Raw genomic sequence first — 27,226 nt, forward strand, 5'->3', positions numbered from 1 at the left:
TTCCCCCATTAGGCTTGATCCCTAGGAGGAGGGGTGGTGATGGTGGGGATCGCTGTAACCCCGGCCTAGCAGAGTACCTAACCTACAGTTTAACCAGTGTTCACTGAATGGATTGATCTTTCCCCCCTCCCTCCCAACTCCCTGAAAGCAACAAAATAAGTTGTGTTCAAAATTAACCTCTTCCCCCAATGACCAACACACAGCCAATCAATGCACGGGCATCCCCTGACCTCTACTCTACTTCCAGCTCAGAAAGCAGGGGCAGCTTTAGAGCAAGGAATCCTTTTCCTTCTTTGGGAGAATGATTTGCGTAGAAGCAAAGGAAAATAAATACACAAAGCTGGTTAAATGGAAGGAGGCCTCCTTGAAAGGTCACCAGATTTATATGCTTTTAAGTTTCATTTCCCTGAATACCTGTTCAGTCAGCTTGTTAACCTGGCTTTTTCTCATTTACCCATTCTGAGCAAAAACAAAACAAAAAACTCAAACAGAAAACCCCAAACAACCTCTTCTCCCCACCCCCCAAAAAAGTCCCTCTGAACACTTGAACAAGGAAGGAGTAAGCAGTATTATGCCAAGTTCATAAAGCATCAATTCTCTGGATAAGCTCTAGGTTTTTTGTTGAGAAATCAAATTAAAGGTCACATATCAGACTTTTATTCTTATTGTGTTTTTTGTCCTTTTCTTTTTTGTGCCACATTCTATACTTGGTGCTCTCCTACTATCTGGTATGAAATTTTAAAGTCAAAAACTATACAAGGTTAGATAATTCTCTGTAAGCCACAGTTCTAGAGTACACATAGGTCTGTCTCTTCCAGGAATAGGTAACTAGAAGAGTCACTTTGCATGGGGTGGGGTGGGGCAGGGAGCGGGGAAGGCCGGGTGCGGGCCCTCAGCCTGAATCCATTGTGAATAACTGGATGTCTTGTGGGTTCCAGTATAGGGCGACAGCCGAGTTGTACACGAGAGACCAGACGTAGGGAATGAAGAATTCCTCAGGCTGCTCCTCTTCCACGTACTTGAACTTCAGCTCTGGAAATTTCTGAAAATGGAATGAGATAAATGTAATTCTCTGTCACACTTGAAAACTTTCTGTTACCCCCGCCCCCAACCCCAAAATGATTTAAATGGAGTAAATGCCAAATCTGTAACATGTTCTCACCATCAACTAATGTGCCCTCTCACACGCTCCCACTGCACCGGGACAGAAGTGATAAGAAATATCGTTGTATGTAGGCAGAGTTGCGCGGTGTGATTTGTGGGCAGGATTCTCTACCTAAAAGTGTCTCCTCTACCATTAGAGAGTTATTCCTTAGGATCCTGTAGGCATTTTGGTTTTCAAGTACTCCTAGTGAAAATGTAAATACCTTTAGAGGGGTTCAATCACACTTTACTTCCTGGAGTCAGGAAGACCTGAGTTCAAATCCGGCCTCAGACACTTACTAGCTGTGTGTGACCCTAGGCAAGTCACCTAACCCTGTTTGCCTCAGTTTCCTCATCTGTCAAATGAGCTGGGGAAGGAAATGGCAAACCACTCCAGTATCTTTGCCAAGAAAACCTCAAATGGGGTCATAGAGTCAGACAAGACTGAAATGACTGAACAACAACAAAAGGGATTAGCTAGCTGAAAGCAAGAGCCTATGGAAATAAGTGAGACACAGGACAGGTACCTAAGAGGATGTGGGCATCAGGAGGAGGCAGAGAAAGGACAAGAAGGGGAAGCAGGTGAAAGCTCAAGTAAACATCATCGACTCCACAATTTAGATCTGGCTCTACCTGGTAGACATGTTATTCAGGGTGCAGTTGGCCTGGAGTTGGCAGACTTTCTTAGACTTGAATGAGGCTGAGACAAAATAGGAACTAAAACGCTCGAGATAAAGTTAGTGTAAACGTGGCAGTAGGTTGGAAGGCTGACAGGGTCTCACTGTATCACCTAGCACCCATCTAGGTCAGAGGCGCACTCGCTGCTACAGTTCTGGGTGGCTGTGAGGGAGGACTGCAGTGACCACTGCTTTTCAGGTGGGAAGGTGGTGATGATGGTGCTGGCTAGCTAGATGGCTGGAAGCGCTGGCACTGGTAGAAGAGCTCAAAGATAACCGATGTCCTCATTTTTCTGCCAGGCAATTTCTGTGTGAAAAAATCTGCATCTTTCAGTTCCAATTGTCTGACAAGTGAGAATGTGCGAGGTATAGCAGTCCCAAGGTGGCACTTAGATTTTAGCACCTGATCATGATTTGGGGCTTTTGATTTTCTATTTTTACTGCTAACCTACTTTTGCTAACTGAGTACAAACTAGAGCAGCTGGCTTTCCAGGCCTGGAGAATGTGGGGCTTTTCTCAATTGTCGCGTGTGGAGGCTGCGGTCCACCCAAGCACCACTGATCTTTGCCTAAGTATCTGGAGGATCAAGTTGAGGGAGGAGGGCTGTGGAGGAGTTCCAGACAAGGGGAGGAATAGCCCAGGTCACTTAATCCTGTTCCAGGCCCTGAAAGGTGGTGCAGCTTAGACTGTTGTGGGTGTTTGCGTAGGTCATTATTGGATAACTCAGTCCAAGGTGTGGGCCAGATCTTACTCCATTTAACTCTTTGTGGAGAATACCTGATTTTTAAATACTGCCCTAGATACAGAAAGGGGGAAGGGGGGAGGGAGGATATAAGCATTTGTATAGTGCCTACTATGTGCCAGGCACTGTGCCACTGAATGCTTTTACAAATAATATTTCTTTTGATCTTCACAATAACCTTTGGAGGAAGGTTCCACTGTTATTCTCATTTGATGGTTGAGGAAACTGAGGCAAAGAGCTATATGCCCAGGATCACATAGCTAGTAAATGTCGCAGGCTGGATTTGAACTCACCTCTCCCTGACTCCAGGCCCAGCACTATCCACTGTGCCATCAGCTGCCTGTGTGATACAGAAACCTTCCTGCCTCTTTGCACTCTGAAGCAATTTTAGTCCTTCATTCAAGAAATGTCTGTTGTGTGTCTCAAGAGTACTAAGGACCGAACAGGCCCTTTGGATGGGTCAGTGATGGCATAAATGACAGGAATATGGTCTCTCTCTTTGAGGTGCTTACAGTCTTGTGAGGGAAGATAAACAAATGAATATAAAATCAATTCAGAACCATTCAGAGTAATTAATGTATGAATTAATATAAGATAAAATATCAATTATCTATCTAAGTATAGTGGGCACCTAGACTACACTATACAGAATAACAAGAAAAACAACAGCTAATATTTACATAGGGCTACGTGTCAGGCATTTGCTTAGCACTTTTACAGTGATTATCCCACTTATCCTCACAATAATCCTAGGAAGTAGGTACTATTATTATCCCCATATTATAGATGAAAAAACGGAAACAAATAGAGGTTAAGTGACTTGTCCAGGGTCACACAGCTAGTTACTGTCTGAGGCCATACTTGAACTTAGATCTTCCTGACTTCAGGAGCTCTATCTACCGTATCACGTAGCTGCCATTAGAGTGGGGACAGGGAAGGCTTTTACAGGAAGCTGAGTTTTGAGTCAGATTGGCCACAGGTTGCCAGAGAAGGGGGTATTCCAAGTGAGAGAAAAGGCCTGGGTAAAGAGGATTACCCAGTTGGAGGCACTGTGACTTGATCCTACCAAGTAGCAAGACACATGTATGTATGGGACCCTTCAGATTGTTAAGTCCCATGCATCCTGTAAGAGCATCCTCTGCTAAGAGTAACAGATAGAAGCGGGCTGTTCTGCCCAACCACAGGATGCTCTGCCCAGACCTTGTCTGTGCCCATGGGCTCAGGGGCACTCCAGGCCAATGTTCAAACCATATATCAATAGTGTAAGTGGATCAGCTATGCAGTAGCAAGCGAGTGGCTGTACTTCTAGGAAAGTCAGGATTGGTAGGTGAGAAAAAACAAATGCAAAAACAAACAGCCAGGACTCTCTGCCATCCTGCCTACTGCCCCTACCTTATAAAATCTGCTTCTATAGAGAAGTTCCAACCTATTCCAACTGTTTGGCTGAGACAGAACTCAAAGCCACAATAAAACCGGAGTCATTTCATTATTTATAAGGATATGGCCAAGACTAGGAATAAACTACCATTTGTGACATGGGGTTAGAAGAGGAAGAGCTGAGGGCTGGCTTTGACTATGAATGACAAAGGCAGCTCTTTCTGGCTCCCCTCTAGCTCAGTGTTTGTGTAGCTCTTTGCTGGGCCAACAGCACACTCCTATGCTTGACTGGTTGGCCACTTGGTATTCAGGTTTATTTTTACGTTGATTCCTAGTGCTTGTTTGTGCCTGAGGGAGCAACAAAAACATGGAAATAAGTATTCAGACACTTCCCTTGTACAGTCATCCATGTTAATTTAACACATCAACTTAACACAAATAGCACCTACCTACACAACTATAATTAAAACCAAACCTAGATGATTTGGGGTATGAGCTTGGAGAGTATTCTGTTAAGATTTTAAAGGTGGCCCACAGCCAAGCATTCTCTCTGCCGCCACCTCCATTCCCCTTTTTTAACATCAATATTTGCAAGATCCCCATTCACACCCTGGATTAAAGAGTTATAGAGGAAGAAACCCTTAGATGTTCACTGGTTCCCTAGACTTTTCAAGTGAGGATAACTTCTTTAGGGTCAAAAAAAGTTATTACCAAATTCTCAATAACTATTACCAGTTATTACCAAATTCTCAATAAAATAATAGCAGATATAACCACAATAGTGAAACCAATAAAAAAATCCTGGGGGATCCTGTATATGGAGAGGGAAAGTCATTTTCCTGTTATAAAAAGAAAGGTTAATAAATACTTTACTTTTCCCCCTGTACGTCAATTCTTTTGGGGAACAGCCAGTGATTTTGACAGATAACATGTGTAAGAAAAAGACTTCTACAAAACCATTTTCCTTTTTCACTTAGAATATCAGCATTCTATAAATTCATAAATAATGGCCCAAGAATTTTTCTCTACTTCACACTTTCACTGTTCCTATGATTGTGATTGTAGAAGCAAAGGTGTTTTTTGAAATGAAATGAGTCAAGAAAATGAAAGATCTTTTCTATCCAGTGCCATATTTGGGGGGAGGTGGTTTCCTCTGAAGGTCTTATTCAAGGATGTGTACATCCAAGCCTGCTGCACGTAGTCTCCAAGAGGTATAAAATGGGGAACCCAAAACAAACAAATTGAAACTGCTTACACAGAAATAATTTTCAATAAAGGTATGCTAGCTGGGCAGGAAATATTCAATGGTTTGACATGGAAAACTGGTCACATTGCTTTATGACATTGGGGGGGAAACCCTGATGACTAGCTAATCAGAAAATGTTAAATAAAAGTGGGTATGAGTGAAACACTTTCTGGATCACTAAAGATGGAGCACCTCTGAAAATAACTTCGCCTTCCAAATAGTTGATTTCCCCAGTAATATAGTGAACAACACTGCCTCACGCTTTACTTTGGCTTTGGTTATATCTGAAATAATAATCATTTTACCATCCACAGGTGAAATGTGTCCACAAAGGCACAGGACACTTCTTAGCAGCAGCAAGGACGACTTAATGACTATTGTTACACTAATCTGAAAAGTAAATTACACATTTCACATTGACTGGTAAATAACTACTATAGTTTTTTCAATAGTTTAATTTTCTCAAAAATCTTTTGTGTTGAGCAGTAGCCAAAGTGGCTGGGTTCGCTGACTTTCCTTCATATTAGTCACTCCCCACATTACTTTAAAAAAAAAAAGTATATCCTAGTTTTCATCCAGTTTATCTGCCATTATGTTGATTTTATTATCAAGTCTTGACACTGATCAATGATGATGTCTACCAAAGCTTTTCAGTGGTAATTTAATAATCAATTTAGTGATTGTGGAAAGAATAGTGAAGCAGGAATCAGAAAATCTGGGGTCAAGTCTCAACTCTTACTAGCTATGTCACTTGGGTGAAGTCACTTTGAACCTTAAAGAATCATACTTTCCCTCTTCTGTAAAAATGAGGATAACATCTATCTTTGTCTAATTGACAGTTTTTGTGAGGATCAAGTGAGATCACATACATGAACATACTTGGAAAATCGTGAAATATTATTCACATATGAAGGGCTAGTGCAGTGAAAAAAGTGTTGGGTTTGAAGTGAGCAGATCTGGGTTTGAATACAATCTTTGGTAAGTCACAATCATTGGTGAGTCTCAGTTTCCTCATCTGTAAAATGAAGCAGTTAAACTAGATGATCTCTAAGTTCTAAATCTTATTATAAAACTACAATCTCCAAGGTCCTCTTTAACTTTATGATCCTATGAGAAGTAGTCAAATTTAATGGTTGTATTGGGCTGTCAAAAAATTGTACCAGTGTAGTCTAAAAAATGAGGTATCAAATTTCCTATAATCTTCATGGCAGTCAAAGGTGCATTATTCCATTTGGCAGCCTCATTTGTGTACCCATGAATAAAAGAAAAAATGATAGGCATGAATCTGGAAACTTCCTGGCTGAAAACTCAGAAATAAGTACTGAAGAAGTTTATTTATTTATTTTGTTCATTTGCTTCCTTCCTTCTTTATATTCATTTAAAAAAAAATTTGATTTCTATTCTTTACCTCCTACCATCCCCCATCCATTGAGAAGGCAAGCAATATGATATTAATTATATGTGTGAAGTCATGCAAAATATATTTACATATTAGCCATATTTTGAAAAAAAAAAGCAAGAAACATAAAGAAAGTGAAAAAAGTATGCTTCAATTTGCACTCAAAATTTACTGGTTCTCTCTCTGGAGGTGAAGAGTATTTTTCATCATTGGTCCTTGCAAATTGTCTTAGATCATTGTATTGATCAGAGTAGCTAAGTCTTTGATCATTGTTACAAAATTGCCGTTGCTGTGTGCAATGTTCTCCTGGTTCTGTTTTCTTTGCATCAGTTCATTTAAGTCTTTCCAGGTTTTTCTGAAACCATCCTGCTTGTCATTTCTTATAGCACAACAGTACTCCATTACAATCATATACTACAACTTGTTCAGCCATTCCCCAATAAATGGGCATCTCCTCAGTTTCTAATTCTTTGCCACCACAAAAAAGAGCTGCTATAAATATTTTTGTACATGTAGGTCCTTTTTCCCTTTTCTTTGATCTTTTTGGGATATAGACCTAGTAGTGGTATTGCTGGGTCAAAGGGTATACACAGTTTTACAGCCCTTTGGGCATAGCTTCAAATTGTACTGAGGAAGTTTAAAAGAATAGTCATTTATACAAACACCTTAGAAAGGATAAGACTATTTCAGATATGGGAACATTTTCCAAAAGGTTACTGCCCTCCCCTCTTTCAGGTATCACAAATTTCAATAGAAAAGATAAGTGAAATTTGGGTCTTGTCCCTCTTTCTTTGATCTCTTTGGGGTCTAGGCTTAGTAGTGGTATTGCTGGGTCAAAGAATATAGTGGCTTTTGGGGCTCAGTAACAAATTATTTTCCAGAATGGTTGGACCAATTTACAGCTTCACCAACAGTGTATTAGTGTGCCTGTTTTCTGAAACCCTTTGCTGCTGGGTAAAAAACGGTCACATATTATAATAATAACAATAACTTACATTTATATAGTACTAATTGTCATACAACACTCATTAACATGTAGGTCACATTCACTTAAAGGTTTACAAAGTGCTCTGCGGTAGGTAAAATTAGTATGTTACATATAAGGAAACTGAGGCTCACTTCAGTGACTTACTGTGGTAACATACCAAGTAAATGCCAGAGTTGGGATTTAAACCACACCTCTTTCTACTTCATTAACTATTTGGACTTACAGGTTATGAATTACGTGTAAGTTAATTTTTGGTGAGATTATGTGGTGCATCTACAGAAAAGGAAGATAACTGAAGATAAAGAGCCAGAAACCAATGCACATTCAGAACTAGATAGCTCAAGTAATTGGGAGAGAGGACAATGATTCTTTTACTTGTTATCAACTGAAGCAAACCTAGGGCAGGAGCTCTGGGCCCTTAGTTTGGCAGAATTTTTATTAAAAATATTCACAGTATTATAACATATTTTTGTGGTATTTCTTAATTTCCCCCCTCCCAATGAAAAATCATTTATTTTCTCTCCTTATCACTCCTATCCTCTGCCTCCCAATGAATAATAACAACAACAACAAACCCCCCCTCCCCAATTAATATGCACAATCAAATGAAACAAATTCCTTCACTGGTCATGTCTAAGAATGCATCTTACTCTGTACCCTGAGTCTAACACCTCTCTGTCAGGTGGGTAGCACACATCATTAATATGAAACCATGGTTATCGCTATATTGAACAGAGTTCTAAAATCTTTCATAGTTGTTTTCTTTATAAAGTTGTCACTGGATAAATTTTCTTTTGGTTCTACCCACTTTAATTTGCATTAGTTTATAGCGGTCTTTACAGAAACTATCCATTTAGTATTTCTTATGATGCAATAATATTCTATTGCACCCATACAGTATAATTTGTTTAGTTATTCCCCAGTGGGTGGATACCCCCTTATTTTCCAGTTCCTTGCCACTACAGAAAGAACTACTATAAATATTTTTATACATTTGGGTCTTCTCCCTCTTTCTTTGATCTCTTTGGGGTCTAGGCTTAGTAGTGGTATTGCTGGGTCAAAGTATATAGTGGCTTTTGGGGCTCAGTAACAAATTATTTTCCAGAATGGATGGACCAATTACGGTGCATTAGTGTGCCTGTTTTCTGAAACCCTTTAAACATCTGTCATTTTCCTCTTGTGCCATATTTGCCAATCTAATGAGTGTGAGATGGACCCAGAATTGCTTCAATTTGCATTTTTCTAATTATTAGTAAATTGGAGGATTTTCCTCATATGATTGTTGATTGCTTGGATTTTTTCCTTTGAAAACTGCCTATTCATATCATGGTTCTTATTCTTATATATTTGAATGAGTTCCTTACAAACCTTGGATAAGAGACTTTTGAGAAACCTGTTACAAAGATTTTTTCCCCCCAGTTATGTTTTCCCTTCTAATTTTAACTATATTGGTTTTGTTCATGCAAAGCTCTTTGTTTTATACAATCAGACTTTCTCATTTTATCTTTTATGATCCTCTCTAAATGGTATTATTTAAAAAACCAAAGACATAATATGTTTGTTTAGGATTTCAATAGATTTGCCTATTTCCCACTTGCTGCCAACATTCCCTGAAGCTTTCTTCAAGTCCCTGGGCCAAATAACTTGACCTTTCTGGGCATCAACCTCTTTATCTGCAGAATGAAGGACTCAAGTCAGAAACAGTAGAACACTTATTGTGGTATCAAAAACAAAACTGAACAGAAAATGGATGGCCTTCTGTTAGAAAATGGTTGAACAAACTGTGATATATGAATGTGATGAAATAATGCTGTGCCCTAAGAAAATAGGAATATGAGGAATTCAGAGAAACTTGGGAAGATATATATGAACAGATGCACAGTGAAACATACAAAGTCAGAATAATTTACACGATGACCATAATAATGTAAAAGAAAACAATGAAAGACTCCGTAATGTTGATCAGTAACTAACTGTGACTTCAGAAGACAGAAAAGCATGGGAGCATCCTCCTGGCCTCCTGGCAGAGAGGTGGTGGACTATAGGCAGGGAATGAAATATATGCATTTTCAGATACTGCTAGTGCAATGATTTGTTTTGCTTTACTAAACTTTTAAAAAAATTATTACAAGGGAGGGTTCTATTGTGGACGAAAGTGAGCACTGGTGGCATTTCCCAGAAAGAGAATGAATAAAACATTTAAAAAGGAAAAAAACCCCACTAGTTAACTAACTTTCACCTAAGTAAACCCACTCTTCTCTACAACTCTGGTCTCAGGATAGTTTATTTTAAAATTTATTTATTATTTATGTTTTAGTTTATTATTTATTTATTCATTTATTTAGTTATTTATTTTGTGAGGCAATTGGGGTTAAGTGACTTGCTCAGGGTCACACAGCTAGTAAGTGTCAGTGTCTGAGGTTGGATTTGAACTCAGGTCCTCCTGATTCCAAGGCCGGAGCTCTATGCACTGCACCACCTAGCTGCCCCAACAAACTTCTTTAAAAAAAAAAAATTTTCTTTTTCAAAACTTAAAAAAAAAAGATAAAGCTTACTTAGCTATGAAATGAGGGGGAGGGGGCATAGGTGACCTTCAAGGTCTCTTCTAGATCAAAATCCTAAGATTTTATAGCTTTAGTTTAGATGGCCTGTGGCTTGTTAAACTTAATTTTTTAGAGAACTAACAAGGCCAAAATCACAAGTTTAATCCTTGTGTATAGTAACCAGTTTTGGATTGTTCTCTGCTACTTTTAAGCATGTCTTCCAAGTGGATATCACAACTGACTTGACTGACAGTTATGAGACTGGAGTAGCACAGATTCATCCTCCATCCAGAAAAACAACTTGGAGTCTGTGCCTTGGGTCTTGTTTAGGACACCAGACTATATCCCCTGCCCTGGAGGTGTCCTAGTGTGCTAGGAAAAGCTGCTCTTTCCTGGGATTTTTGTCAGATACTTTTCATGAGCACTTCAAAACATTAGGAAAAAGCTAAAATAGCAAAAAAAAAAAAAAAAAAAAAAAAAAAAAAAAAAAAAAAAGACCCTAACATGCTCTTGGGGTCGGTAACCAACATCTGAAGGCACTAGAGGATGAGCTTGCCCATTTTTTCTCTCTTGCAACAAAGGATTTCGCAAAATAGTGTGCTGTATGCTTTTAAAAAGTAGATGTAAACTATTTGTGATTGAAAAAATACTCTTTAGCCAATCTGATTAAATGTGAATGCAGCTTTTTTTTTTTTAAATCTTTTCAATTTAATTCAATTCAACCAGCATTTACTAAGTGTTTTGTACATGCTTGGTGTTGGGAATATAAAGACAAAATGAAACGGACTCTGCCTACCAGGACCTTATATTCCACGGGAGGATCACACACACACACACACACACACACACACACACACACACACGGAAATAAATGCAAATTATGTACAAATAAACACAAAGTAATTTTGGGGGGTTGGTGTGGCTATGGCAAAAGCACTAATGATTCAGGGGAACCAGGGGAGGTGACACTTGAGCTGAGCCTTGAAGGGAGCTAGGGAGATGACTTTTACACTGATAAATAAAAGCATCCTTCATAAAATTACAGGATTAAATAAGAATTTGGGAAAATATGTCAAGGCTTTTCCTGTGTCCCAGGGGGTTGAAATGATCAGATAAAAAAATAAAAAGACAAAAGCACTTAGACATGTCTTATCAATGTGTTTCCCAAGAAATCCCTTTATCTGATCATAAGATCATGGCTTTAGAGATCATCTAGTTCCATATTCCGCCTCCTCTCATTTTAAAGATGAAGAAACTGAAGTTCAGAAAGATTACTTGCTAAGGTCACACCTGTAAGTAGCAGAGCCAGGATTTGAACTAGGTCTTCTGATTCCAAGTCCAGCATTTTCTACTATACTATACTGACCAAATCAACACTTGAGAAAAGCCATTCTTTCCTTATTCTGTCCTTTAGCTCAGTTAAGAATAATGAAGCACATCCAGGGAAGTCTGTATCATTTAACCTCCTTAGCTCTTGACTACTGGTTTTACATGAGTGTTAGAGGGCTGGGGTTTTGGGAGATGGGAAGGAAGGCAGCCTGGGGTGGGGGTTGGGGAGTTCTGAGTTGCCAGTTCTAAAGTATCTTTCTGTAACCAATGGGGAAAACCCAGTGTGTGTGTGTGTGTGTGTGTGTGTGTGTGTGTGTGTGTTCCCATCTACACTGAGGAAGCTTGCCCCAGCTCTCCCCAACCAGCCTCTGCCTCTCTTCAGTGGGGGCAGTTGCTCTGTCACTCATCTCAATGAGGAGAGATAACCCATCTCCTGTATTTGGTCTCAAACTAAGGCTATTTACAGCAATCTTGTTATTCTGATTTTTGGAGCCAGAGGTAATGCTAGAATCTCAAGCTTAGGCCAGAACATTTTATTAGCCTTAGTGAATCAACCTACCACAGTGGGACATCCTGACTCCTGTCTCATAGACAAAGCAAAGGTCTGATTTAGTGGTTGGGACTCGGGTATAACGAGACAGACCAAAGGCTTTAAAGACTGTCTGTGCTGTCAATCATGTGATCTGATGAAAACCCACAGGAAGTTCAATGAACAGATGGAGAGCTAAACTGCAATAACTTTATTACCACAAAAGTTCAATGGAGTTTTTTCTCCTTCCACCTAAAGATTATACAGATAGCACTGGAAATTCTAGCAAGTACTTGGCATAGCTCCAGAAAGTTTAATGCAATTTAAAATCAAATAGCTATGTCGCACATTTAAAAAAAATTAAAGACCAGATTAAGACCTCTTATTGACATGTTGATGGGTGATCCTCTGTGGTTAGCCAACCCACATAACTAATGGCAGATGTACTGTTTAGGATTGACTAAGTAAATTACTGTAACTTGAATGAGGGGAGTCTTATGATACGTATGTAGGTACTTGCTTAGACGAAAAGTTTAACAGTCGAAAGGTACTGTCAGAAAGATGACAAGGTAGATATTAAGATACAGCTAATTCTTGGTTATTCAGAGACCTGTTCTGTCAAACACTCCCTTTGGATTCCTCAGATGATTACTAGGATTCCTAATGGAGAAGGCTGGGCTTCTAGAGAGAGGTGGTCATGAAGGTCAAAACAAACTGTTGAATAGGAAAGTTTTTGGACTATCAGAATTTCAATTACATCAATATAGTACTGCCCAAATGCCAAGACTTAGTTACAAATGAAGAACTTCTGTTTACAAAATGGGAGAATTTCTCTAATCTCTGGACCAGTTCAATAATCAGTGATATCTGGAAATACAGTATATGGTAAACATTTTTTGGGGGACACAGAGTACTAGTCAAAAAGGCAGGGGCAATTGGAATTTCAGTGGTGGTGTTGAGAGGAGCGGTTATGTGAGTGGCACTTTTCAATTTTTTTTTATTCCCAATACATTAAAAAAATTCTTAGCTATTTATTTTAAATAATTTTTTTTTCAATTAACAAATTTATTTTCTCTCCCTCTCACCTCTCCTTCCCCAATTGGGAAAAAAAAGAAAACAAGAAAAACAGATTCTGTCATTGGTTATGTCCATAAAAAAAGGTCATTGTCTCTCTGTTAGGAAGTATATAGTGGATAGCATGTTTGATCACATAGACCAATATATTTCTAAATTTACTCTGGCCTGCCTGAAGAGGGGTTGATAGGTTTTTGAAAAGATTTGGCTAAGAAAACGAAAATGGGAATGAGGAGAGGAATCTTCAATAAATATGTGGGTATTAAGTAGTAAAGGACAACATCTCTACTCTCAAGCTTATCGAGGAAGATGAAGTGTTCCCAGATTGGAGAGAAGAGAAGACTCAAGGAGAAAATAGAGAAGAAAAAAGATTCTAAGGAGAAAGAAGAATCCAAATCAGGATCAGGAAGATCAAGAGGTTACCAGTTAGATGAATGTGCCACAGAGGAGGCACAGAATATGTATATGATTCTTCCTAGAGAAGATAATTTGGGCACCTACTTCTGAGAAAGACACAGCTTCTCACATTCCATGGGCATAGGTACAACCTAGAAAGTAAGGTTGTCTTTTGCCAACTTCAGGAAGAAAAGATGGATTGTGGTGGTAGATGACCCTGTTTAGAGGTTATTTCATATGAACAACTGGAAAGTGTACTTGCTGTCTAAGTACATAAATTTAGGATGTGGCAGAGAGCCTTTTGAGACTTATTAAATCTTAGTACCATGATCCACTTCTGGGATTCATGTCATAACAAATGACACTGTCAGAAGGAATCTGGAAAGAATCTGTTGGGATTATGAAGACCTGGGCAAGCAAGTGAAGGAGTAAAGGTACTGTTTTCATCACTGATGCCAATGAAAGCCAAGGACCTTAAAGGGAATGTAGGTTATGGTCTGTAAGTGGCTGGCTAGGAAGATAGTATTACAGAATGGGAATTGGGATTCTGGACCACACTGTAGAATAAGGAATGATGGACTCTGGGTCAGGGATGGAGTACATTTAAACAAAGCTAAGAAGACTGGCAGATCTTGTTAAAAAGGCTATAAATTGAAAAGGAAGGAAGAAAAGTACCTAGATACAGAAACAAAACTCGTAGGTATGACACAGAAAGAATAGCAAACATGAGACAATAGAAAAGAGGGGAAAGGAATCATATTTATAGCTATTCACACACAGTGTGTGCATGTCTGTGTATGCATGCACATGTGTGTATATACATCCCCCAATACCTACAGCAAGGTTAATAATGAGAGCTAGACACTCAAGGAGATAAATGTAGTCTCACAAGTATTGCTGAGACTTGATGGGACATGACAAGAACATACCAGTGAAAAGGTACACATTGTTGAAAAGGAACAGATTACATCAAAATTACTTTCTTGTGTAGAAATCCACGAACTTAAGTTGGGGAAAACACAGAGGTGAAGATCAAAGCATTGGGGACAAGTATCAAAGAAGGAAGATCCAGGGGTTATACACTGCTGTGGGTGTATACTACAGGCCTTCAGGCCAGCTGGAGCAAACAGATGATGAAATCCTTGATGAAAGTTGACATGGAGGCAGGATATCATGATGGAAGATTTCAACTATTTGGACATCCACCAGAGAACTTTAGAGTTGCTAGAAAGTAGAATGGACTACCTATAAAGGTGTTTGGCTCCTCTTCCTTGGGTATCTTCAAGAAGAGTCTGGATGCCTACCCGTTGAGGTTATGATAGGGATTTCTTTTGGGTATCAGTTGGGTTAGATCACCACTGAAGTTCCTTCCAACTTTCAAACTATGTGACACCTCAGCAATCATCTAGTTCATACTCTAACTGAAACAGAATCCCTACTAGGATCACTGGATCACAAATTCAGAGCTGGGAAGGGAAATCTGAGATCATGTAGTCCAAATTCCTCATCTTATAGATGAGAAAATAGAGGCCAAGAGAAGTTAAGTGACTTGCTCTATGTTCTACAGATCCAAGATTCAAATTCTAGCCCCCTGATTCCAAATTTAGCATTCTTTCCATAAAATTCTTGGCAAATGATATTTCTCTCTCTCTCTCTCTCTCTCTGGTGAGGCAATTGGGGTTAAGTGACTTGCCCAGGGTCACACTGCTAGTAAGTGTTAAGTGTTTGAGGCCGCATTTGAACTCAGGTTCTCCTGACTCCAGGGCCAGTGCTCTATCTGCTGCACCATCTAGCTGCCCCATGAATGATATTTCAACTTCTGCTTGAAATCTTCTAGTGATAAAGAATCCAGTAGTTTTCTAGGCAACCTATTTTACCACTAGATTCAAATTATTAGAAAATTTTTCCTGATATCAAATCATTTGCGTCTTTGCCACTTCCATTCGCTGTCTTCTGGGGCAGTGAACCCCTCTTCCACATGACAGACTTTCAGATACCGGAAAAGAATTATCTATCCCCTTAAATCTTTTATTTTCTAGGGTAAAAGTTCTTTCAACTGATGCTCCTATGACAGACTCAAGGTCCATCATTATCTTCCTTTCCTTCTTCTCGACATCTAGATTATTGCTTTCTTTTTTCTTTTTCTTTTTTTTCTTAATTTATTTTGATTTATCAATAATCACTTCCATATGCTTTTGAGTTTAAAATTTTTCTCCCCCTTCCTCCCCACCACCCTCCCCAAGACAGCGCACAATCTGATATAGGCTATACATTTACATTCATATTATACCTATTTTCACATTAGTGTTGTTGTAAGTAAAAATTAAAACCAATAGGAGGAACCATCAGAAAGAGGAAACAAAACTCAACAGAAGAGAAAAAAAAATAGCAATTCGACTTCCATAGTTCTTTCTTTGGATGTGGATAGCATTTTCCATCACAAGGCCTCTGGAGATGTCTTAGATCCCTGTATTGCCAGGAAGGGTTAAGTTTATCAATATTAGTCATCACACAACGTGGTTGTTATTGTGTGCGGCGTTTTCTTGGTTCTGCTCACTTCACTCAGCATCAGGCCATACAAGTCTTTCCAGGTTTTTCTGAAGTCAGCCTGTTCATCATTTCTTATAGCACAATAGTATTTATTCCATCACATTCATATACCACAACTTGCTCAGCCATTCCCCAACTGATGGGCATCCTCTCAATTTCCAATTCTTTGCCAGCACAAAAAGAGCTGCTATGAATATTTTTGTACGTGTGGGTCCTTTTCCCGTTGGTGTGATCTCTTTGGGATATAGTCTTAGAAGTGCTATTGCTGGGTCAAAGGGTATGTACATCATTATAGCCCTTTGGGCATAGTTCCAAATTGCTCTCCAAAATGGCTGGATCATTTCACAACTCTACCAACAATGCATTAGTGTTCCAATTTTCCCACATCTCCAATATTTATCATTTTCCTGTTTTGTCATGTTGGCCATTCTGATAGGTGTGATGTGGTACCTCAGAGTTGTTTTGATTTGCATTTCTCTAATCAATAGTGATTTAGAGCATTTTTTCATATGACTATAGATGGTTTTAATTTCTTCATCTGAGAACTGTCTGTTCATATCCTTTGACCATTTATCAACTGAAGAATGGTATCGCTCTCTTTCTTAAGTGATGGTAGCCGTAATAGAACACAGTACTCAAGATCTGTTATAATCAAGGAAGTGTACAGAGGGACTACTCTCCTTCTTATTCTTGTAACCTCTACCTTTCTTGGTGTTGCTCAAGAACAGAGTAGATTTTTTGGTTGCCACATCATGGTGCTGACTCATTTTGAACTTGCAGACCACTAAGAGCACAGATCTTCCCCATTCCCCCAGATAAACTGCTCTCTAACTGCCTCATTTTATACAGGGGAAGTAGACTTTTTGAGCCCATGTGTAAGACTTTACATTCATTCCTATTGAATTTTATCTTATTACATTTAGCCCAATATTCTACTGTCTCAAGAGTTTTATGGATTCTGACTCAGTCACTTAGTGTATTAGTTGTATTCTTCTTAGTTTTGTGTTATCTGCAAATTTGAACCAATGTACAAAGGTGACATGACACATAAATAATAATAGCTAGTATTTACATAGTATTTTAAAGTTTGCAAAGTGCTTTACATATATCATTTCATTTGATCCTCACAACAACTCTGGGAAGTAGGTTCTATTCTCATCCTCATTTTACAGATAAGGAAACTGAGACAGATAGCAGTGAAGTGACTTACTCAGGGTCACACAGCTAGTAAGTGTCTAAGGCCAGATTTGAACTCAGGTCTTCTTGACTCCAGATCCGGCACTCTTATTCACTGAGCTATTTAGCTCCCTACAGTTAATCAATTTTGTAGTCATTTTGTTCATCAGACAATAGTATGCAGTATTAAATATAAGAGTAACAAAATGACCTGTTTCTCTCTGAGCTTATAAAAAATGAATACAATAGCAGTGATAATAATAGTAACAACAACAACAATAATAATAATGCTTTTTTTATAGCATTTTAAAGTCTGCAGAGTGCTTTACATAAATCAGGGGGACAGGACAGCTGTCTTCAGTTATTTGAAGGATTGCTAAATAGAAGCAGGATTAGGCAATCTGCATAGTTCTGGAGGGCAGAACTAGGATCCATATGTGGAAGATTCAGGAAGGCAGATTTTTGTTCAACATAAGGAAAAATCTTTTTTTTTTTTTTTTTTTGGCTAGGTAATGGGATTAAGTGACTTGCCCAGGGTCACACTGCTAGTAAGTGTTATGTGTCTGAGGCCGAATTTGAACTCAGGTCCTCCTGAATCCAAGGCTGGTGCTCCATCCACTGAGCCACCTAGCTGTCCCCGTCAACATAAGGAAAAATCTTAAAAAAACAATTAATCTCATCTAAAAATGGAATAGGTTGTCTTGAGGAGACAGTGAGTTCTTTGCCACTGTAGTTAATAAAAAGGAAGAAAGATGATGGAAATTTTAGAGTAGAATTTATGCTTTGGGTGGAGGTTGGACTAGATTAGGGGTTCTTAACCTTTTTTGTGTCACGGAAGCCTTTGGCACTCTGGTGAAGTAAATGGACTGCTCAGAAATAATATTTTACTTTATTTTTAGACTGGATCTTCCTATCTTACCCAGGCTGATAATGCAGTGGCCATTTACAGGCTTACTACTGATTGGCATGGGGGCTCTGAGTCACTCTGTTTCTGACCCCCTGCTCCAGGGGCTCACCATGTTGGTGCCAGGCTTAGAACAGACTTAGTACTTTGGCCATACTTTAGCACAGAACTCCCAAGCTCAAGCAACCAACCAGCCTTGGTCTCCCCAGTAGCAGAGATTTCAGATGTGTACTACCATGCTCAGCTCAGAATAATGTTTCTTAAATGCATTAAAAATACATAAGATTACAAAGGAAGTCAATCATACAGAAATACTATTATAAAAATATTTTAAAAAGCAAGTTTATGGACCCTAGGTTAAGAACTCCTAGATTAGATAATCTCAGGTTCCTTATAATTCTGAAATTCTACTATTCTAAAAAGGGCAATGGATTGTTGATTGTTACTAAGCCAAATGGAGATAGAAGAGTCTGAGATTAGAAGACTCATATTATCTACAATATGTAAGGCAAGCCTAGGTCCAATTTAGGATACTGGTGTGAAGAACATTTTTATTCCCGGAAATGGGAAAGTGAGAAAGACAGAGTATAAATTAAAGGTGAGGCCTTTCTCTACTAGCAGTTTGTGTGGGAGAAGAGCCAGAGCTGGAAGATTGTGAAAAACTAGGATTTTCACATGGCAGAGATTCTGGATGGAAAACAATGATCCAAGTAACTGATAAGGAGTGTGTGTGTGTGTGTGTGTGTGTGTGTATGTGTGTAACATACCAGTAGTCCAGGTAGTGGTAAAGAGATAAATTTGTAGCCTGTGGCAAAATCCGGAAATATGAAATGAAAGATTAGAATGGATGAATGTCTTGAGTTCTGAGCCATGGTAGAATGACTTTGTACTAAAACTAAGCTCTGAGGTTATTAGTAAGTGACGAAGACATTAAAAAAAAAAACTCCAAAGATATTTATAAAATAAGATACTAGGAGGTGAACAAACTTACTCTTTTAGAACACTACAGCAAGATTTATACTAGGCCTACACAACATACGGCCCGCAGGCCACCTGCAATCCACCTAAGTGGCTCAAGGGCAGTATGTTGTGCAGGCCTGCTTTCTGCAAATCCATCAGCAAAACTGACTATGCGAAGTTCCCTTAGGGCAGGCCTATACAACATACTGCCCTGGGCTGCTTATGGCCCACTAAAAGATTTCGGGCTGCATGTGAAAAATGTAGAGGATGTAAAACAGGTCTACACAACATACTGCCCATGGGCTGCTTTGGCGGGTCACAAGCCACCTGTGGGCTGTATTATTGTGCAGGCCAGATTTACACTAACATACAATTATAAAAGGTGGGAGGAAGAGCTCGTTCATTTGTTTAAAATGTTTTCCTGTTATGTTGGCACTAGTATGTAGATGGTGCCAATGATATTCTGAATTTCACTAATTTTGATTGATGAACCAAATAATGCTGGGAGAAATTTATATAATGAATATGAATAATGGGCAGTTTTGGACCATCATTTTATGGATCAGACTGATGTACAGATTGTAAAATAAGTTACTTTTTAGTATTCACCTCTAGTTCTTTACCTTTAAGTTTTGCCATAGCTGCTGTATAGAAGAGAAAATGACTTATGACCAGAACACTTTACAGTAACAGTTAAGCCTTAACTAGTGTGAGCATCTAGGAAATATTCTCTTTTTTGGTTTAATTTTTACAAAGTTCAAGAGTGGGAGGCATTGTGGTGGCAAATATTCTGGTTTGCATTCAGACTAATTATGGAAATTATGTGTTTTAATCATATCAGTCATATTATAATAGGAATTATGTATGGAATGAAATCGAGAAGTACATATGGAAGAGAAGAGCTGTCCCAGAGTCTCCACTGAGACTCTTTGTCTTTTTCTAAGGGCTGGCATTCCACTAAGTTCAAGGAGAGTCCTGGACGACTTTATCAGGTGGGAACCTCTGTCTGTACTAATAGAATGTCAAGGAATGTATGGGGAGAGAACTCCGACTGAGGCAGTTCTGATGATAAGGAAGTTTTTGCTTTCTTGAAAGCTCTAGTCTTCTAGCATTTTTCGTAACTTGGTTTGATAGTGTTTCAAATATGCAGGGAGCAGCAGCCGATCTTGGCAAATGTTAGAGCTTGGTTATTACTTGTTGAATGATAATAACTAATCTCTTACATGAACATTCCAGTAGAGCCCTTATGTTTGGCCCTCTTTTCTGATTAGAGAAGTCAGAGAGGAAAGCAGGGTGATGTAATGAAATGAGCAATGAATGCAATGTCAGAAATCCTGGGGTTTAGTCCTGACTTTGTCACTTAGTAGTTGTGAGAACTTGTGTTAGTCACTTAACCTCTAGGGGCTATTGCACCTCATAAAACAAATAAAAATACATATGACCATCAGTCTATCTAGCCTCCATCTACTTTGCAGTGATGAGGACAAGGGGGGAGGGAGAGAACAAGCAATTATTAAGCACCTACTATGTGCCAGGTACTGTGCTAAGTGCATTACACATGTTATCTTATTTGACCCCCACAACAACCTAGTGAGGTAGGTGCTGTTATTATTTCCATTTTATAGCTGAGGAAATTAAGGCAAACAGAGGTTAACTAACTTGACCAGGGTCATACAGATAGAAGTCTGAGGCCAGATTTGAACTCAAGTCTTCATGATTCCAAGCCCAACATCCTATCCATTGCACAACCTAGTTGCCTCTAATAATGGCAGAGTCATAGAAAAGAGGGCAGAGAGTGATAAAAATGTCAGTTTTTAGACTATTTACATACATTTACTTGGCTGTTGTCTCACTCGAAATGAGGGGCTCTTGCCCAATGAACAATAATTGGATATGCTACAGAAGAAGCTTAATCAGATTGATCTTGAAATCAGAAGAAAGTTCCAGCTAACTGGTTAATAGGTACTCTTTGGAGAAGCAAATAAAGCATTTTGCAGGGTTGATTTTTATCACATGCCCAAAGGCAACAAGAAACATTATTTCAAGGGAAATTTTGTTATCCTATACTTCAGTGCTATCATTTGCAAAATAACTACAGAGTACTCAACACAATTGGTTACAGAGGATAAAGAGGTAGAGAAATTCTATGAAGAACTATGCAGAATTCTATTAAAACCTTCAAAATTAAATCAACATATGCATTGATACATGGTGACTTCAATGAAAAGGTTGAAAAGTTATGAATAGAAAGAAATATACTGGGAGATAGATGTCATGAATAAGGAGTGATGTGCTAATTTGTTTTATAGAACTATACATATTTGTGACAAATGAGTACTTCTTCTTAGGGAGATGGGGTGACAGGTTATATTTTTTAAATGTACAGAAGAAAATGAAAATATAGAAGGGGACAAAAATAAAGTAATTTTGTTACTACTCTGTTAAATTTAACTTAAATATCTATGTATATACCTATGTACATGCATATGTATATATATATATATACACTTAAAAACAAACTATATATAACAGAAGCTCACAGTTTTTTAAACAAGCTTTTTTATTATTCTTTGTATATTGGAATGTTTGTGTTTGTAGTTGGTTACTAAGTACACACTACGATTTGTATGAATAATGAAACTTCCCCCTGAAGTGGCCCCATTATTTGAATTCCCACTGTATGTTTCCATTGTAATGGAATAAATTATCATATTTTATATAATTATAATTTGAATCGTGCAAATTCAAATACATGTGACCACTTCAGGGGATTCATTATTCACATGAATAGGAATTTAGCAGTAAAAAAGAATTAATTAAAAAAAATAAGGAATAAGATAGGCCAGAGAATTTTAGACCACACAGAAGCCTCTTACCTTTACATCACGAATACTTTTCTTCAGAAGAGAATTGAGTGAGTAGAGCCAAGATAGCAGAAGAACAGAAAGTAGGACAGTAAGCTCTTCCCTCTGTTTCCCCCAATTCTTCCAAACAGATCTAGAAAATGCACTAGACCAAACTGTGATGGGGATAGCCAAGAAAAAGTCACAGGGAATCATTTTTCAAGCCCAGGTCAGCACAGGGAGACACATAAAAGGTCTGTGGACACTGGGGATGGGATCTGGCTGCTTGAGCACTCCAGAACCCAGGAAGATGTTGTGTACCAGGGTAAGAGGAGGTCTCAGGCTCCTCGTTGGACATCATCATAGGATGGGTGCCATCTGGCACTACCCAGTTCCAGGTCACAGATCCAGGAGGGAAGCTATACCTAGGGGTGGTGTTCTGGAATGAGGATCAGGTCCTGGGTGCTGGGTTGTGTGTCAGTGAGAAAGATGTTCAGAAGTAAGCAGCAGCTGTGTTGCTCAGACACCAGAAGCAGAGCAGCATCTAACTGCTCTAGGTCCAGCTTCTAGTCCAGTCTACAGCCTGAAGAGAAATTATCAGGACAGGAATTTCAGACCAAACAGGAGCCTGTAGTTCTGCCACTCAAAATCAGCAGAGCTTTACCGGGAACTGACAGTGGCTGAGTCCAATAGCATCTACTGCTGCTCAGATACAAACCCAGGCCAGGAACCTGCAAGGCTCAGACAAGGGGGCAGCAATCAGACTCTGCTCTGGATCAGACCACTTTGGGAGTACTGAAAGCTTTTAGGTCTCCTCATAAGCCTTTGCTGTATCTGAGATCCTGGAAAAACTAAACACTCAATATCACCAAGAAAGCAGAATAGAACAAGTCTAGACCTTCTGTCTAGAACTGGGTAGAGCCTGGCCCTGAACATCAAGCCTAAAGTCAAAAAGTAGGTTGGAAGAAAGAGCAAACAAAAATGGAATTCTACCATAAAAAGCTATTATGGTGACAAGGGATGCTTGAACACCAAGCCAGGAAGAAGAGAATGACTTCAAAACATCTACAAGCAAAGTCTCAAAGAAATAACACAGTTTAGGAACAAATTCAACTATAATTCCTAGAAGAAATGAAGCAAGAGATTAAAAAAAGAGTTAAAATTAAAAAAAAATTTTTTCTTAAATTTTTAGGCAATTAGGGTTAAGTGACTTGCCCAGAGTCACACAGCTAGTAAGTGTCAAGTGTTTGGTCTGAGGCTGGATTTGAACTCAGGTCCTCCCAACACCAAGGCCGGTGTTCTATCCACTGCACCACCTAGCTGCCCCCTAAAAATTTTTTTTGTCAACGAAATTACAACACTAGAGGGAAAAATTGGAAAACAAATGAGAATTATGAAAGACAGAATTAGAAAGGGAATTAACAGCTTGACATAAGAGGTACAAATCCTTGCTCAAGCAACAAATTCCCTGAAAATCTGCATGGACCAAATAGAAGTCAATGGCTCCACGAGACAACCAAAAAGGTAAAACAAAGTAAAAAGATTGAAAAAAATAGAAAAAAAATAAGATATCTCATAGCAAAAACAACTGACCTGGAAGACAGATTGAAGAGAGAAAAAATTTAAGAATCATTGAACTATTTGAACATCACAACAACAACAAAAAAAGAACACAGATATTATACTTTTCAAATTTAAATTTTAAAACTGCACAGATTTTTTTTTAGAACCAGAGGGCAAAGTGGAAATAGAAAGAATCCACCAAGAAACCCCAAAAGAAAACTCCTATTAACATTATAGCCAAAATCCAGAGGTTCTGAACCAAAGAGAAGAGAATTGAGAGTGTTAACATGGTTAGCTCTCAATAATACCATACACAAAAGAACTCACTGAATTTTAACAGTAAAGAAACAACTTGTTATTAATTTGGCAATCAGATTATTTAAGTGTTAAAGATAAATATGATCACAAAGAAGAATAAAAATGAGAAACAGATGTCATGCAATTGAAACAATTCAATCCTGACCTATTCAAATGAGTTACTGAAGATGAAAAATGAGGAATAGATGGTAGAAAAGATATTGACATTGATTATAATAATTTCACATTGAAGTTTAACCAATTTAAGTTAATAGCTATAATATAGAAATAAAAAGCAACTAAAAGGGTATTAGTCAGCAAATACTTGACTTATTTGTCAAGTGGAGAGACACTGTCAGTGAAGAGTGGAACCACTTTACAACATAAGGTCATTTGCAAAATCTTATGGAGAAGGATGTTGAAAGATTTTGAGTAGTATCGCCACAAAAAGCACAGAGAAAAGCAGTGGAGGGTAAAATCAGTTGAAAGAACGTTAGCCAGCGGCCCAATGACATTTAAAGAAGAAAAAGGAATGACAACAAAAAGGAGAAAAATAGAAAAGATCTACAAAGATGGAAATCTAACATCACAGTCCTGGAAAGGTAGAAATGACACTAAAGAGAACAAAGATGAAGATCATCTCCTCAACAGCTGGATCAAGTCAAGCATACAAAGAGGAGATCTATGTTGGAGGTGATATGATTATGAGGACACTCAAGTATTGATTTGCAACATATCTGGAGAACAGGAAGATACCAGTATTGTGGAAAAAATCTAATGCTATTAATATTGAAAAAAAAATGTGGTTAAGAGAATAACCACTACTAGTATATATGCCTACTTTCCCCATCTACATAAAGTTTTTATATGAACTATTTCACATACACTGAAGGCATCATCAGTGAGGGTATTAGTAGAGAACAGGCAGACTTTTGCAAGAGAACTTCTCTAGTACATCACATTTTACAATCCTGCAATTGACTGAAAGTAGAGAATACTGGATCCACTGTGTTGGTTGATTAGGTAGAACAAAATGCTCCCTTGAAGACTTACTTCCACCAAGATGCCTCTCATTTTTCATCAAAATCACTGACTCCTTGAAAGACATAACAGAGGTAACCTTGCTTAATGACTTTCTGATCAAAAACATTGAGGCATAAAAGAGAGACATATGATCACCAACGGCTTTTGCCACTGTGGTAGAAGGGATTAATCAATCAACATACATTTATTAAATGCTTACTCCATACTACGCTAAGTGCTGGGGATACAAAGACAGATCTAATGCAGAGACCAATTTGAAGGGGGATTCCCTATGGATGGTGAGATGCTCTAGATCAGAGGTTCTTAATATGTGTGCGTGTGTTTGTGTTTGTGTGTGTGTGTGTGTGTGTGTGTGTGTGTGAGAAAGAAAGAGAGAGAGAGAGAGAGAGGGAAAAAGGAAGAGAGAGAAAGGGGAAGGTGTGCCCCTCTGACAGCCTGATGAAACTATAGACCACTTCTCCAAATAATGTTTTTTTAAAAAATTGAAAGAAATATAAATTTCAGTCAGGGCTTAATGAAAAAAATACCTTCTCCCCCATCTAAGTTCATGGCCCTCAGGTTAAGAACCCCTGCTCTAGTGTGATGATCAACTTTGATAGACTTAGCTCTTCTCAGTAATACAATGATCTAAGACAATTTCAAGACTCATGACAGAAAATGCTATTCACATCCAGAGAAAGAACTATGGAGTCTGAATGCAGATCAAAGCATATTAATTCATTTTTTTGTTGTTTTTTATTTCTTATGGTTTTCCCCTTTTGTTTTGATTCTTCTTTCACAACATGACTAATGTGGAAATGTTTAATATGATTGTACATGTATAGCTTATGTAAGATTGCTCGCTGTCTTGGAAAGGGGGGAGGGGAGGGAGGGAGACAAAAAAAATTTGGAACTCAAAATGTTGAAAACTATTTTTACATGTAATTTGAAAAAAATACTATTAAACAACAAAAAAATGAAGAACCCCTGCTCTAGATGCTCCTGTTTACTGATTATACTGTACTTGTTTCTCAAGCTCTGAACCATTGGGAAATCACTTGGGAGAGATACATAAGCATCTAAATGGGAAAAACCAAATGGATGAAGACTATCTATTGCTGAGACTATGACTTGCAGTTGGATGGATAACTTACAAAGCTCGTTACAGATATTTTTCACAGATAGTACAACTGTACAGTGAATTGGAAATAGAATTACATAGGAGAAGCAGAGCAGGTTGGATTGCTTTTAAGAAATTGCAAAGCTCCTTTAATGGTCTGAAACTTCTCCCAAAAACAAAGGTACAACTTTTTAATACCAAGATTTTACAGAGCTAAAGGGCTGTGAGACATGGAACACAGTAGTCTGTGAAGAATTGAAATCAGTATCATATAGAGAGTAATGGAAAGGCACAGCATGGGTGTGAGTAGGCTGCAAAATATGACAAATAAGGAGCTAAGAAGAACAGGAGTCAGGGTTGTCAGGGGAATGTTTAGCAAAATGGAAGATGGGATGGTCACCTGACAGAGATAACAGGTAGACAGTCCGAATGCTTCTCTGATATTCTTGTGGTATCAGGAGAAAGTAAAGAAGTCCTTAGCACATTGGGTATACCTTCTGTAGCAAACTTGTGGGCAGATGTGGACCACCATACACAGGATGGGTAGGCACGGATGCTGTATCATTTGTATCATTTTAGGGAATATCCAAATCTGTGCAATCTCAGAACCATTTTGAGTATTTGAATGTCCCTTTCTATGGGTTCAGAAATATAGTTAAAAAATTTGGAGGGAAGGAACCTGAACCACACCCTAAATAACTACTCATATTTACATAGAACTTATAGGTTTACAAGGCAGTTTCCTTTTTTGCTTTAGTACTATTCGTTAAAGAATGGAATTTGATATGGAGTAGGGTCCAACTTGAACCTAATCAGGAGCACTTATTCCTGAAGTACCAAAATAACTATTGCAAGGCAATTTTATCTATGAGGTGTTATCACAGCAGATCTCAAAGACAGTGATGCTCCAGTGTGGAACTAGATAATTCCACATTGCTTTTTTTGGGGGGGGGGGTCTCGCCCCAAGCTATCTTTTTAGTAGTAATCAGGATTCATTTCATTTAAAAAGTAAAACAAAAACAAAAGCTAACAAGTCTACCAATTTGTTGGAATACATATAAGATTACCACGCTTCTATGGTTTTCTTTTCAAACCTTCCTGGTAGGGAAACTTATTAGTAAATGGAACTTAAACGATCTCAGCCAAATATTTCGTTAAATCACAGATCAGTCAGCTCTCTTTGGGAAGGGCAGATAATACTCTTTCCAAGAAGGTTTTGTCAGCAATAAATAAGCTGTTACATTGTTTTCTTTTTGATTCCAGCAAGTCTATTTTGTTAAACTGATCCTGGAGGGTGGTTTTATGGCATGTATAACATCTGTTTGCTATTATCATGATGGGCTCTTC

The 27,226-nt window shown here is 38.4% G+C and overlaps 1 protein-coding gene across 1 annotated transcript in view; it reads right to left on the bottom strand.

The window, feature by feature from the left end:
- Positions 1 to 344: 344 nt before the first annotated feature.
- The window catches only part of DYM (dymeclin), a 559,394-nt gene continuing 532,512 nt past the window's right edge, over positions 345 to 27,226 (bottom strand). Inside the window, exon 17 of the mRNA XM_027868956.1 lies at positions 345 to 1,042. Within this exon, the coding sequence (XP_027724757.1) occupies positions 893 to 1,042 (150 nt within the window). The 3' untranslated portion in view covers positions 345 to 892. The remainder of the gene's footprint in view (positions 1,043 to 27,226) is intronic.

The sequence above is a fragment of the Vombatus ursinus genome, unplaced genomic scaffold, assembly GCF_900497805.2.
Source record: "Vombatus ursinus unplaced genomic scaffold, bare-nosed wombat genome assembly UNPS02014791.1, whole genome shotgun sequence".
Lineage (NCBI taxonomy): Eukaryota > Metazoa > Chordata > Mammalia > Diprotodontia > Vombatidae > Vombatus > Vombatus ursinus.